This window comes from Diceros bicornis, chromosome 12, assembly GCF_020826845.1.
Source record: "Diceros bicornis minor isolate mBicDic1 chromosome 12, mDicBic1.mat.cur, whole genome shotgun sequence".
Lineage (NCBI taxonomy): Eukaryota > Metazoa > Chordata > Mammalia > Perissodactyla > Rhinocerotidae > Diceros > Diceros bicornis.
In genome coordinates, this window is record NC_080751.1 from 36,926,237 (window position 1) to 36,941,605 (window position 15,369).

At 42.0% G+C, this 15,369-nt stretch overlaps 1 protein-coding gene across 1 annotated transcript in view; it reads left to right on the forward strand.

The window, feature by feature from the left end:
* LHCGR (luteinizing hormone/choriogonadotropin receptor) overlaps window positions 1-15,369 on the forward strand; it is a 55,299-nt gene that overhangs the window by 23,020 nt on the left and 16,910 nt on the right. The window contains exons 4-7 of the mRNA XM_058551274.1: window positions 1,113-1,187; window positions 3,219-3,293; window positions 3,382-3,459; window positions 13,513-13,581. Coding sequence (XP_058407257.1) covers window positions 1,113-1,187; window positions 3,219-3,293; window positions 3,382-3,459; window positions 13,513-13,581 — 297 coding nt within the window. The remainder of the gene's footprint in view (window positions 1-1,112; window positions 1,188-3,218; window positions 3,294-3,381; window positions 3,460-13,512; window positions 13,582-15,369) is intronic.

Consider the following 15,369-nt stretch of genomic DNA (forward strand, 5'->3'; position numbering starts at 1 on the left):
AAGCTGTGTGACTAGAGACAAATCATTCAACTTCCTGATTTCATCAACTATAATAATAATTGTTAACATTGGTTGAAGCCTTACTGTGAACCAAACACACACATTTACTCCTCAAAAATCACCCGATGAGGAAACCCAGCTTTAAATACAATTAGTAAAACCAGGATGTAAAACCAAGCTCACTCCAGAGTCTGTCCACCTAACCAATACACTATATTTTCTCTATAGAACAAAAGTGATTATCATTTCCTCAGGGGTTGTTGGAGGGTTAAAAAAGCCAAAGGCTTTTCCTGGCCTTTTATTGAATCCAAAGTAGACACAACCTGGCAACTGTGGCTACTTCTCAAAGGGTCAAAGTCACTGGGGGAACTGGAGTGAAAGGCAGTGGCTCCACTGTGGTGTTATGGCTGTAATTTTATACTTTGCTAAGCCCTGCCTTGTACATCATCTCTACCTATTCTATTACTCCTTACCTACCAACCTGTGAGGTAGGAAGAGTGCGTATTATTATTCTGATTTTACAGAAGGGAACACTAGCTCAGGGAAGTTAGGAGGCTGGGCATCATCATACAACAAATTATCTACAGAATGGGCATAAAATCCCCAAAATCCAAGCCCCTGGACTCTGCCCTGGCTGTTCCATAGACTGGGTGCCCATCTGGATAATTGGTCAGAGTGGCTGCTATCCCAATATGGAGAGAACCAATTTGTCTACAAGGCGGAGCAGCTAATTTGCTCATCTCTCCTGGGATGGGAATCTACCGTCACCCACAGCGTGCAGGCTCCATGGAGGGACAAGACCTACTTGGCCAGGAGCCCTGGACATTGATGCTGCCTGGGGGTGGGGGAGGGGGGTGGAACAGACTCCCCGCTGTGATGCTTACACCGGCCTCAGCAGGAGGTTGAGAGCAGAGCTTCCTGGAAATAACCAACTGGCTCTTACCATGCCATTTCCATCCCCAGGGTCTTAGGAGCTCATTTAAAGCATATTAAAGTCACTTGATTTTGTTGATGCCATTTTCAGCCAGCATCCTCTGGTGACCATGATCTCATGCATTCCAAATAATACACATCTAGTAAACTGCTGCCTGTTTTTTTCTCTCTCTTTACAGACTGATCCAGAACACCAAAAACCTGGTGTACATGGAGCCTGGAGCATTTACAAATCTCCCCCGATTAAAGTACCTGTGAGGAATTTTCCTTTTTAAGCAATTGGGAAGGGAAAGATGGGCATCTGATGAAAATCAAAACAATTAAAAGGCTGGGAAGAATTTTTAACCATATACTTAGCATTATTTGCATGTCCATCTTCAGCCTTCTAATTTAATCAGCATTTCTTGCCAGCCACATGCTGGGCGCTTTCACATACGTGTAAGCGGTTCCCAACGTTTTCTCTGTCCCAAACACCCGAGAAGTATATCACCCCTTTGCAGTGATTTTCAAAGCTGGTGGTGGAATGGGAGGTAATGACACTTTAAAAACGGTAAAAAAAAAAATCTCTAAGGTGAGGTGGTGATCTGGGCAGAGCATGGGTGACAGTGGGAAGGGCAATTCTGATTTGACCCCCATCCCTGGTTGAGAATGACTGATCTTCTTTATCTCAGTTGTTTATTCATTTATTAAATGAAAATTTTGTAAGTATTGCCTTGAGGAAGGCACTGTGCAATATAAACTAAATTATTATTTTCTACTTCCCATTAAATATAAATCCACTAGTCAGAATTATAAGTTGAGTACCACTGTAGCCCGGCAGATTCATTGCCTTGCCAGCAATACCAAAATTCCTGAAATGTGATACAATCTATACATTTATCACTGTGGATCTTCTCACATACCAAGTAATCACTTATTCACACAGAAAAATTTAAATCCTTCCAGCATAGATATCCTCTCTCTCTTCTTCCTGATAAATTAAATTCCATAAGATCTCCAGAGGATGTGAAGTCCACAAACCCTATCACCTCAAAAAAAAAAAAAAAATAGAGGGGAAGAGAGACATCTCTCTGGTGTTCCATATCATCTGTGCAGTCTTGCCCTGGGGCCTCCTACAGGAGCTGTTGCTGGAACGAGCATAGCTCCTTTGGCATCTCTAACACTGGACGATTCCTAATCCAAGCGTTGTGCTTTTCCAAACCTCCAAGGGGTCCACAGGACACATAAGCATCTGCAGCATTTCCAACCACTTTGGAAAAACAAAGAAAATCCCAGAACCAAATTTGACCACTGCAACCCCTTCTTATCTAAGAATCATTGTCTTGATTAAATAGCATTTTCACACAAAAAACGTGATACTCCCCCAACCCCAGTATGCATTGCAGTTTAAGCCCACACTGCTATCACCACCCACAGGGAGGGCAAGGATTCGGTGTGATTGGGGTAAGAGGTAAGGAGGAGAACCAGAGAGAACCCAAAGAGAAACCTGACTTCCTTTCAGTGTCACCAGTGCCAGGCAGTTCCCGTCAGTTGTCCAGAGTCCATGACTGGTGAATTTAAAACTCATCTGGGGGTAATCCAGATGCCTGGTCCTGTTCTTGTGTAATAAAATATCCTTCAATTTAACCTATCACTGAAGCCTCTATCTGCTTTGAAGTTTAAATAAAAGGTAGGAGGAAAAGAAGAGGATCCTGGAGTAGCTCCAATAACCAAAAGAATGTTTAATGATTTCAGTGAGATACAAGGAAGAACTTCCTGAATTGCAATGTAGCTATTTATTTAAATGTAGCTTCCTTTATTTAAAGGAAGATTTTTAATGATGAGGGTTATGGATTTCTCACATGGAGATTAATCTTCCTGAAGTGTTTGAGTTAAAACCTATTCCAAAGTAGAGGGATGCTTTCTAGAACTATCAAGAGCATAGAATAAACTAATTGCCAAAAGGAAATAGAATGCAATACAATAGGAAAATGCAATTGATACAGTAGGAAAAGACAGGCTAGAAATATAAACATAAATGAAAGAGACCTGAAAGTTTGGTCCTAGCCCCTAGATTTCTAAATAGGAGTCATTAGAGCAACTTCTTCCATGGTGTTAGGGGCTTTTAAATTCTGACAATCTTCAACAGCAAAAAATGTTACTGATAAAGCCAAACTCAATATTTTTTAATTTAATGTGAAAATGGTATTTGCAAAGTGCCTTTCTACTGCTTTTATCTTTATGCCTTAATAACAATCACTTTTACTCACTCTCTGCCCACAACCCCACTCTGCCCCAAATCACAGGAGCATCTGTAACACAGGCATCCGAAAGCTTCCAGATGTTACGAAGATCTTCTCCTCTGAATTTAATTTCATTCTGTGAGTACCAGGCTGATTGCTATGCATAACAGTTTCCTATTTGCAGCTAAAATTTGGAAAGTAAATATTTCTCATTTCATTCCTCAAGGGAAATTTGTGATAACTTACACATAACCACCATACCAGGAAATGCTTTTCAAGGGATGAATAACGAATCCATAACACTGTGAGTAAACTCCCAGATTCCTGTTCTGCCATAACAACCTCCTGCTATTCTTACTTCTAACTTGAGGTGAGCTCTTTCTCATCTTTTACCACATTCCTCACTTGCTGGTGACATTTTTTTGACCTAAAATGTCAAGGATGAGAGAAGTTGTGTGGGATGGCAGCTGGGTCATATGTTCTCATGACAACCAACCAAGCCATTCAGTTTAAAATTAATCAAATGGGCCCTGAGGATTTACAGTGACCGAATTTCCAACTGATGAAATTGTTCACTGCATCAATGGAACGCTTTGAAGCTGGGAAGAGACAGCCTGGAGCGGAGTGGCTGCACTGGTTAAAAGAGAGCACAGAAATTTCAAGTTTCAACGAGAAGAGTTTGGAAGGATAGTCTCCAAGTAGGTAGAGTAGGTTGATCAATGGACCTCGCTCTCTCTCTCTCTCTCTGATTTTTCACCTTCCCCCTGGGACCTGCTCCCTTTGTTTCTGAAGTAACACCATCTATGCCCATTCCCTACACCCCTTAATACTTGAAAATAATGTCTTTTTATTTCACAATCACTCATCAGGTTACCAGGCTCACAGGCTCTATCCTTTTCATGCTCTTTCCTAAGTCCTCGCTATTCAAAGCATGGTCCGTGGACAAGCATCTACAGCATCTTCTGAGAGATGATTAGAAATGCAAATTCTTAGGCCCATCCCAGACCTGCTGACACATAATTTGCATTTTTCACAAGATCCCAAGTGATTTACGTGCACATTAAAATTCGAGGGGCATTGTACTAAGAAAACTCGTTCTCTTCACTGTACACCTGCCAACTTCCTTCCCTCTGGGATCCCCGCCCTCTTTACATGGCGCACCTTCCTTTGCCCCACCATTCAGAAGTAGCATTCTGAGCACCGTGTCTCATTTACATCCAAAACCCAGTGAGCCATATTCAATTCTGCTCCCCACATCCTTATCCCTCTCACTCTTTCTGCTTTGGTTACAGCCTATGGCAGGATCGTGATGAGGCAATAAATGAGCTTAAATGCCCTTAAAGAAAGAAAGAGAGAGCATGAATTGGATAACCCTGAAACAAGGAGGTAGTTGCGAAGCAAGAGAAGAGACCATCTCAGAGGACTCTCTTTTATATCAATGGATTCTAAAAATTGGTATCAATGGTATGCTGCATTTGTATAGTACTTTTACTTTGTGTAGGTGTAATTCAACAAATATAATTGTCATGTTACAAAGCTATGGCCAATGTAGCCCCAGCTCAGAGTATTGCAATCAAAAGAATACAGAGCAACAACCAAAAATAATTTCAAAATAACTCAAAATCGGGGCTGGCCCGGTGGCGCAAGCGGTTAAGTGCGCGCGCTCCGCTGCGGCGGCCCGGGGTTCGCTGGTTCGGATCCCGGGCGCGCACCGACGCACTGCTTGGTAAGCCATGCTGTGGCGGCGTCCCATATAAAGTGGAGGAAGATAGGCACCGACGTTAGCCCAGGGCCGTCTTCCTCAGCGAAAAAAAGAGGAGGATTGGCGGATGTTAGCTCAGGACTGATCTCCTCACAAAAAAAAAAAAAAAAAAAAACAAAAAACTCAAAATCTTTATTTGCAACTCTTGAACACCGGGAAGGAGCCTATAGATCCTAGAAAAACTTCTCCACGGTCTTTCTCCTCCTTCACTTCCCTCACACACTACAGTCTTCCAGCTGTTTATAAAGTGTTTCCAACTCACAATTGCATATGGATCTAGAACTACTCATTCAGCATGTCCCCTGTCAGAAACAGGGTATTTACAGAGCAAACACTGAGTGGAGAGGTACTACATGCCCTAGGATTTGAGGTGTTCCCATGTCTCTTTTGGGAACACAGAAGACATATAAGATCCATGTCCAAGCTCATAATCTCAATGGGGGAAAACACAAAATAATAAAAGAATAATATAAGCCAGTAGATATTCACCGTGAGAGTTTGTGGTACACAGAAATGAAAGTCTTAGAGAAGTCCCCTTGGGCTGGAGAAATCAGAGGAGGCTGCATAGTGGAGCTGAGACTTGAGTTAGACCTCATAGAACTAGTAACATTTGTATGAGTAAACATGAGAATAGCAGGTAATATTTATATAGCGCTTATTAAATGCCTGCACTGTTTTTAAGTACTTTTCTTAAAAAAAACACATTTAAGTCTCACAGCAACCCTATGAGGTAGGGACTCTCAGCCCCATTTTTAGATGAGGAAACCAAGGCACTGAGAGGTAAAGTAATTTGCCCAAGGTCAAGATTTAGACCCAGACAGTTTGGTTCCAGAGTCATGGTCTTAACCATTATGTGGTACCACATATTGAGAAAAGGGGAGTGTAATCCAAGTGAACATGAGGAAAAGCATGGCTGTGGGAAGGAGGAAAACAGGATGAGGCACACTCAGTAGGAGGAAACATCCTGCTTAAGGAATGGGAAATATGTTTAGATAAATGGCAGGGATAGAGAGGATATTGGATTGCAGAGGGTCTTGAATGCTGGCATAAGGGGCCAAAGGCTTCAAAGTAACTCTGAAAAAAGTAATAAGAAACCACCCAATAGAGTAGGCTTTATTCAAAGATCACAGAGACTTTGATCCAAGACTCTATTTGATTTTGACCTAAACCTAAAAATAATTAGGAACTCCTCTCAGGTAAATGTACAGTGATGGGAGTGGAATGGAATAGGAATGAAAGGGCAGAAGACATGAAGATCAATAAGAAAATGAATGTTGGGATAATCCATAGGGGTCTATGAGCTCACAAGACTGGGCCACCCCACCAAATTTAAGAGCAACCAAAGATTCCTTCTCACACATCACATTTCAGCCTGTGCACACAAGAGCCGCATAGTATTTTTATTATGGGGCCATTAACTTACGTAGTTATGATTTTTAAGAAGAGTAATGCCTAACAGCAGGGCATAATTGCCCCACCTCCGAAGTTAATGAGGATTGTGGATCCATCTCTCCCAGAGATCCTGTGGGGGCATTGTGCTTCTATCCTTCTCCTTACTCTCGGCCCTTCATCTGGAAAGGGAGTGATTAGTCATTTGCTTGGCACTTGTTCTCAGCTGAATGGGCCCTTCTGTAAGCAGGATCTGTGGAGCACCCCACTGGAAAAGGGTATTACACTTAAAGAGGAAAGCCTTATTTTCTCAGCTGTAAAGTTCAACTCTCTAATTAGAAAATAATGAAAGCAAGCCTTCTCTTTTCATTATTAGCAGTATTTGAGATTTTGCTTTTTGTGGAACCTTTCCTGCCCTCCCCCCATCCAGATCTTTACCAACTGTGAGCTCATTTAATGAAAATAAAACACTTCACTTGATGCTAGAGAACTTCTGGGGGCTAATGCTAACACTATGCATTATGCTCTTACGTCTCTTTATAGCTTTGGCTTTTCACTAAATCTCCTCAAGAGGCCACCTTGAAATGTTCCCCCTGAGTAAGCAGGATTTGGCTGCACCACCTTTAAAATATTCTAGATGACTGGTCATACCATTATCAAAAAGGAGACAACCTTGATTCATGTCTAAACTCCACAAAGAGAAGGAAAGGTCATAGCAATTAATTCTCTAAGACCCTTCGGAGAAGGGATGCTTGGCAAAGGATGACAAGATTCCAGGCTGCACCTGTGACAAGCCACAATAGAGAGACTGCTGGGCACTGAAATAGAAAGCCTAGGTTCTAGTCCTGGCTCTGCATCTAACCAGCTTTAATCAAGTCACGCCATCTCAATATGCTTCTGTCTTTGTCTATCCAATGGGATTAATAATACCTCCTTGTGAAAATTCAATCACATTGTGTCAACTACACTGTACTACCACAATTGAAAGTTAACATTCAGGAAACCAGGTGTTTTAGACCATCCTCAAAACATCGTGTCTCATCATCTTTTTAAATATCTTTTATTTTGAAATTTTTAACTGACAAATGGAGTCATTTTCCATTTGTCTTTCCACTGACAAATGGAAAGAACAGTACTATGAACGCCCCTATACAGCTTACCTAGATTCACCAACTATTAATACTTGCCCCACCCACTCCATTTCTATATATGTTAAGTATATACAACACATTTCCCTTTTGCCAAACCATCCAAAAGAAGTTTATAGACATCATGACACTTCCTACCTAAATATTTCAGCATGTATCTCCCTAAAACGGGACATTCTACATAACTACAACACCATTACACCCAAGAAAATCAACATGAATTCAATGATATCATCCAACCTACAGTCCGCATTCAAATGAAAATGTCTTTTATCATTTTTTTAACTCAGAATCCAATCAAAGTTTATGCATTGCATTTTTGCTGTTATGTCCTTTAGTCCTCCCAACCTCACCTCCCACCCCATCCCCCAAGAACTGTCCCCCTGCCTTCCTCTGTTCTCTGTTCTTCCTCTGTTCAAATTATGACACTAATTTCTTTGAGGAGCCCAGGCCAGTTGTCTAGATTCATTTGACTGTATTGTCATGATTAGATTCAGGTCAACATTTCTGCAAGAACACTGCAAAAGGGATATTAAGTTCCTCCTACTGCATCAAACCAGGAGGCACATCATGTCATGGTGTCTCACTCCTTGGCCATTTGATTAAGGTGCTGACTTCCAGACCTCTTCATCGTAAGGGCTCATTTTCCCCCTGGTCATAAATAAGTAAACCATGGTAGGATACTTTGAGTTCATGTGACTATCCTGTTGGCTAACAACCTTTCATCCAATGGTTTCAGCATCTGTTATTATTCAATTATTACATAGGAAATTACAAAATGGTAGTTTTAAATTTTATCATTCCTCTACATTTATTAGCCAGCACTCTTCTATACAAAAGAGGTTTCCTTTTTTCTCCCCTTTTCTTCTCTTTCTGTTCTTTTCTCTCTGTTTTTAAGTATCACTACGGAACGTGGATTTTTCAGAAATTTAGTCAATATATTATAACCCATTGCTGTCACCATTCTTTTGGATGCCTGTCACCTTTTTATTATTACATATGGTAAGTCATATAAGTTGACATGGTGGAGGGAAACCTAAAATACTCAGTGCTGCTAAAAGGCAGGTGACATGCCCATATCAGAGAGAGGGATCCTTGCCATAGACTGTGAGCCCCACAGAAATGGGGGAATTCTGATGAACATTCAAAACAAAGCTCATGGCAGCACATAGTAGTGACTGGTGACAGTTATCTACACAACCACTGCCAGGGCACCCACTAGAGAAGTGTCTTCATACATGAGGAAGTACTCAGATATAAAAGGACTGCAGCAAAGTACCACATGGAGAAGAAAGTGTTGAATTTAGGATCCTTCTACTTTAGGATGGTGTTTGTATAGTTGTTCAATAAAAATTTGCTAATAAATATACCACTACAGGGCATATTTTCTAAAATAGTGTGCTTTGCCCTTCAGCAATGGGGCCACTTTTTGAGACCCCCCAGGATCTGTAAACATAAATTAAGCTTTCTTCTTTGAAATCATCCAAAAACTAGGTGGCCGCATGATCCAAGAGGGAACTCTTAGAGAATGTCTAATACTGTTAATATAACCCCAGAAATGCTTTTAGAGCCCCAGGAATATTTGGAGTTTGTTATAAGGCAGCATTCAGAATTAGAGTATCATCTGCGATTAGGTTCTAAAGTTTGAATCTTATTTTGAATAAAAAAGTGCCATTCTCTCTGTTTGAGTCACAATTACTGACATTTGAATAGAGAACCTAGACAATGCTTTAAAGTAAAGTACAGCTATTGTAATAGAGGAGAGAGGGGGAACAATTCATTTCTGTGCTTGTGACAGCATCCTCAAGGCAAAGGAAGCCCTCCTCATTTAATTCTGACACCACGATGTTTTGGAAAAAGTTATCCGAAGTGACTCTCCAGATGTTTTAAAGAGCATTTAAAGTATTATGCAGGCCTAACAGCGTGAGGTCTCCCACTCGCATTTGTAATTTCTCCAAAGTAAGGAAGCCACTCTTTTAATCAAAACAAGGCAGTACATTCTATTGTGTGTGACTGGTAAGAGCAGAGACGAAGAGCAGCATCTGAAAAGGAAACAACAAGCCACATTCTTCAGAAAGTTGGGACAAGCAGAACCCACACTATTCAAAAAAAAAGACATGAAAAATGTCCAAATGCAAAATGTGAATGATGCCAAGACAGATGGAAGGTGGTTGGGGTCCTCGAAGAGCAGGTACTTTGGGGGCAGCCCAGGCCGCTGAATGGACCTGCTCCACCTGGAAACAGAAAGGCCCTACCGCAGTGGAGGAGAATGACAATTCAGTTAAACAGGGGGCTGCATTTCATGGAAATTCTGTCCAGAGCATAGAAAGGAAGACCCTTGCCCTCTGTTCTGGTCAGAGAGCTGGAGGCCACTGCCAAATATAATAAGAATAATAATAGGAACAGAACATTAAGCATTTACTGTGTTCCAGAACCTACCTAAGTGCTTAAGTATGTTTACTGTTTTAATCCTCACAACAGTCTTTTGAGGTCAATACTATTATTATCATCCCTATTTTCAGATTAGGAAATTGGGACACAGAGAGGTTAAGCAACTTGACCAAAGTAACTCAGCTTATAAGTAGCAGAGCTGGGATTCGAGCCCAGGTAGTTGGGATTGGGTCTTGCAGATTTAACCACAAGGGTGCACTTAGAGCAATGGCATTGTAAGCCCCACAAAAAAGTATAAAAATCCTAATATGTACCAAAACTAGGATCAGGGCAGCATATATCAGTAATGGGGAATGGGCATCCAGACAACTGCCAGCAGATTTGCTTTGCTAAGAACAGAGTAGGGGCTACTTTTTCTTGACCCACCACACATAGAAGGCAGAGAAAGCAATAAGGGGACTAGACTCTGGACTCAATTCTGACCAACAGACATCTGATTTGCACTATAGCAACAGAAACAACTAGAGCTTCATCATCCTATGATATACCCTAGAGCAAGGGGTCCCAAAGTGGCTAGCCCAGCGCTCACTGGGAGAGCTTGTTACAAAAGTGCGTATTCCTGGGTACCACTACCCGATTCTGATTCCATAGGTCTGAGTCTGCATTTTTGGAAGGAGCTCTAGGTGATTCTGATTCAGTGGCTGGAGGAGAATGCTTTGACAAACACTGGCCTAGACTCTAAGAAATCCAATTTCAAAGTTCAGAGAAAAGACAGATATGATTCCTTCATCTGAAAGAGATTACTATAAAAGAAATCACTCCCCCCCTAAGATGACGAGATACTGCCAAAGAATAATATTCTAAGGGTAAAATTAAAAAAAAAAAGAATTCCAGGGGCCGGCCCGGTGGCGCAAGCGGTTAAGTGTGCGCGCTCTGCTGCGGCGGCCTGGGGTTCGCCTGTTCGGATCCCAGGCGCGCACCAATGCACTGCTTGGCAAGCCATGGTGTGGCGGCGTTCCATATAAAGTAGAGGAAGATGGGCACGGGTGTTAGCCCAGGGCCAATCTTCCTCAGCAAAAAAAGAGGAACATTGGCAGATGTTAGGACAGGGCTGATCTCCTCACACTCAAAAAAAAAAATTCCAGTGAGATCGAGCTGCTAAGGAGGCAAGAAGGTTGTATGTAATTACACAAGACAACAGGTATAAACCCATTACCTGTCCCCTCAGATTCTACATATAAATGGAGAAGAAAAATTATTGAAAAATGGCACCTAGTAATCCATTATAGAAGTTAGTTAAGAGCTAGTGTGTGAAGCTTTAAACTCAGAAGAATTCCAGAGGAAAGCACACAAGAGCAGGGAAGCTAGGGAAGGCTCTTCCTCCTGTGGAAGGGCAAGACTACAGCTCCCGGGCCTGATGACTGAGCTCCTGCTGGGCAGCAGGCATTATGAGAGGCCTGGGGGTTGTATGAAGTGAATGAAATCCGCTCCCCTGCTCTCTTTGAACTCAATCTAATGAGGAGACTTCACGAATTATTTTGTAACATCTGCATTTTCTGAATTTCAGTGTTCAAATATCAGGCTTCAACAAGAGTCCCAGCTATATTTATTTATATGCTGGTTTGTCTCAGGTATGCTGTGGGTTGATGGAAACCCACCCCCCCCACACACACACACCATACCTACATATTACACACATACACATACACATACACATATACCACGACATGACATTCCATGCTGGTTTTGGTTTTTTTTGTTTTGGTTTTTTTGGGGAGGAAGATTAGCCCTGAGCTAACATCTGTTGCCAATCCTCCTCTTTTTGCTGAGGAAATTGGCCCTGGACTAACATGCATGTCCATCTTCCTCTACTTTACATGTGGGACGCCTGCCACAGCATGGCTTGATAAGTGGTGCATAGGTCCATGCCCAGGATCCAAACCTGTGAACCCCAAGCCACCAACGTGGAGCATGTGAACTTAACCACTACACCACCAGGCCAGCCCCCCATGCTGGTTTTATTTAACAAAGGCTAGAGAAATCTTTCAGACAACAGCTACCTGGAGCAGGAGCAGGTGAAGACAGTGTCTAAACTGGTTCTCAAATCACACTCCCCAGCCTGTCCCTGACATGGCCATGTAGCTGCCAGCAACCCCGAAAAGGGAAGCTATGGTCTTGCCAGATACAGGAGTTTAATTTTATATCTTACCACAGCCTTTTCTCACTTGAGTCTTACATCATCGTTCATAAAGAATTTATACAAATATTTCTATTTAAGACTGTAGCTATGATTTATAATAAGAAATTCACCTTACATAGACCCATTTGTTCATCCAATTCGTTTAACATATATTTATTATAATCCTCCTAGGTGCCAGGCACTGTTCTAGATGCAGAGAATTCTGCAAAGATCAGAATAGTTCGAAATTCTTGCTCTCCTGAAGCTTACATGCTGCTGGAGGTGGTAGACAATGAACAAGTATAACATAATTGTGGGTCAGGTGGTGATAAAGCAACAGAGGAAACAGAAATCAGAGAAAGTGGATAGGGAATGCTGGGATGCTGGAGAGGGGAGGATGGCAGTTTAAATAGGGCAGCCAGGAAAGGTCACACTGAGAACATGACACGGAACATAGCCCTGCAGGAGGAGAGAGAGGGGGCCGTGTGGATATCTCGGGGAAGAAAAGCAAAAACAACCAGCAAAACTGATGTGCTAGAAGTAGCCACAGACAAAGTGTGTTCTGGTCCTATTTTTGCCTGTGGGCTTTAGGCAAGTTACTTTCCTCTCTGAGCCTATTTCCTTCTTTGTAAAAGGAAGAGGTGCCACTTGATCCTCTCCAAGTTCCTCTCTGGCTCTAACATTTCCCAACTTCTGTGTTCTAAGGAGCCTCTTGTGTCTTACTCTGGGCAGACGTGTATGTATACATATATACATTTATGTGTATGTATACTTATATGTATATAACATACAAAAATGGTGTAACAAAATTTCATGAACAGTACTACCCTAATTACATGCAACGTATTCTAATTAATTTTCCATTTTGTTCTGTTCTATTTCATTTTTTAAAATTCTGATTCCATCCAACTAAATTGATTTCACTATCCACTAATGGGACTTAAGAACTGTTTACAGATATTCAAACCTTCTTGGTTGTGGAGCTAAAGATGGCATCAGCAAAACCACATACTCATCCAAGAGAAAGAAAAGCTAACTCAGTCCTGGAGGCTTCCTCTGCCCTCAGCTTTCAGCAGCCCAGAAAGCCCATATGCCCACACGGAGAACCAGAGGCAAGACCTGAGTGTTAGTCAGACAGCTCTAGCCTCAAATCCCAGTGCTGCCACTGCTTTCTTTGACCTTAAGCAAGCTACACAACAACACCGAGGCTTAGGTTTCTTATCAATATAATGGAAATGACGATGAAGATTGAATCGTAACATATACGTAGAGTGGCCGGTCAAGTATCTGGCACTTAATAAACACTTAATCAATGGGTGGTGGTGGTGATGGTGGAGGTGGAGGCAATAGAATCTAACATGTTGGAGAAACAGAGCTAGATATTGTGAATGCCAGTAATTATCTTGGTAATAAATGTCACAGGAGGAAGAATGTGTGATTCCAAACTGTGTTTCCTCTGTTTCTAAACCCTCTCTCTTCCTTCTTCAGGAAACTGTATGGAAATGGATTTGAAGAAATACATAGTCATGCGTTCAACGGGACAACGCTGATTTCCCTGTAAGTATGTGCTTATTTCCCCAGCTCATGAATAAAACTGAAATATTACTCTGGCCTCCAGATCACATTCAATCTTCAGCAACTAACTGAGGACAAAAATAAACTTTCATGTGGCTAGTCCTCAGTGTTTCACGCATGTTACTAGGCAACTGGCTGGCTGGAAACCCCAGAGCACCCTGATTTCAAAGATAGATGCATCTGGATACATTAAAGTTGACAGTTTGCTGAAATATTCAACACCCTACTTTAGGCTCCTCCATCTCACAGCCTCCCTCTCTAGCCCCCTCACTCAGGTTGATGGTGTGTTGAGGCAGCACGATTTCAGCAAAGAAATTCTTCCCCCGGCCCCACTGCAGAGAAATCGGGTAACGGCCTTTACCAACCTAATCAGCCACAACAGGCCACTCAGAGTCCCATCTCCCTGCTGCTGGGGGTATGAGGGGGGCTCATTTTCCGCAGGGTGAGGGAACCTCGCAGCCCTGCATTTTCCCCACACCCTACCCCAGTCCCCAGTGTTAACAGCCTTTAACTCAGCCCCTAACTGTTTCCTTCATACTTCTCAACCTCTCTTTCTGTCTATGGCTCCTTTTCCAAAAGAGCGGCTCATTCACAGAGCTGGCGGGGCTGGGGCCATTTGAACCATAACAGGTACAGGGTGAGGTGATGATCACCCTACAGTTGTGTACAATAAAAACTAAGAAAAGCTCAACTAAAGCCAAAAGTGAGGAAAACAAATGAAAAGCCTTTAAATCGTATAAACCATGGTCTACACCTGTGCTTCTCAGACTTTAATGCACATAAGAATAACGTGGAGATTGTTAAAACACACATTGCCGGGCCCCACCCCCAGCGAACTTGATTCAATGGGTCTAGAGTAGGGCCTGAGGATTTGCAATTTTAACAAGCTCCCAGGAGATGCTGATGCTGCCAGTCTGAAGTTGAGCAACATAAGTCTATATAATATACTATTTATTTTAACTATAGATATTAACCAAAGAACCTATTATATTGATACCATGCTATATAGCTTGGTGACTAAGAGAACAGATCTAAGAGTCACTGACTGGTACTCAAACTCCAATCCCACTATTTGTCAGCTTAACCTTGAGCAAATTACTTACCCTATCTAAGCCACAGTGTTCTCATCCATCAAATGTAGCTGCCAATAGGCTTGTTTTGAGGATACCCCCCCAAAATTGAAAAGATCTGTTTCGCATCCTCAGTCCTTAACACAGTGCCTGGCATAGAGTAGGTGCTCATTTATTAAATATTTATTACATTACAATATTAATCAATTATGAATGAATTATAATTAAATAAGATTATATTTTTATGCTTTTAGCACAGGTCTGGCCCATACTAAGTCCTTAAGAAATGGTAGCTTTTTAAAAGTTGTCCTTCCGATCATGGAGTGAATTTCCCTCATTTTCTTGTTGACTTAAATTTAACGAAGCGTTCACACTAGACAACTGAATCTGTTTCTACCAAATTTAAGTCAGAGGCATAGCCCCTCCTGGCACAGAGCTCTCAGATGCCTCATTCTGCCATTCGCTCGACAAGCGTTCACCAAGCGTCAGCTGTGTTTAAGGAACGTGCTGTATTTTGAGGGGAAATGAAGATGAATAAGCCCTGGTGTCTGCCCCGCAGGAGCTTACAGCCTAGGAAGAAGCATCTCCACGTGGTACATAAACTGCATACTCAGTAGTAACTGAAACAGAAGGCAAACATGACACCGGCCCTGAGAGAGGTAAAGTCGTCTGGGATTGCAAAGGCAGAAGAGAAGGAAAT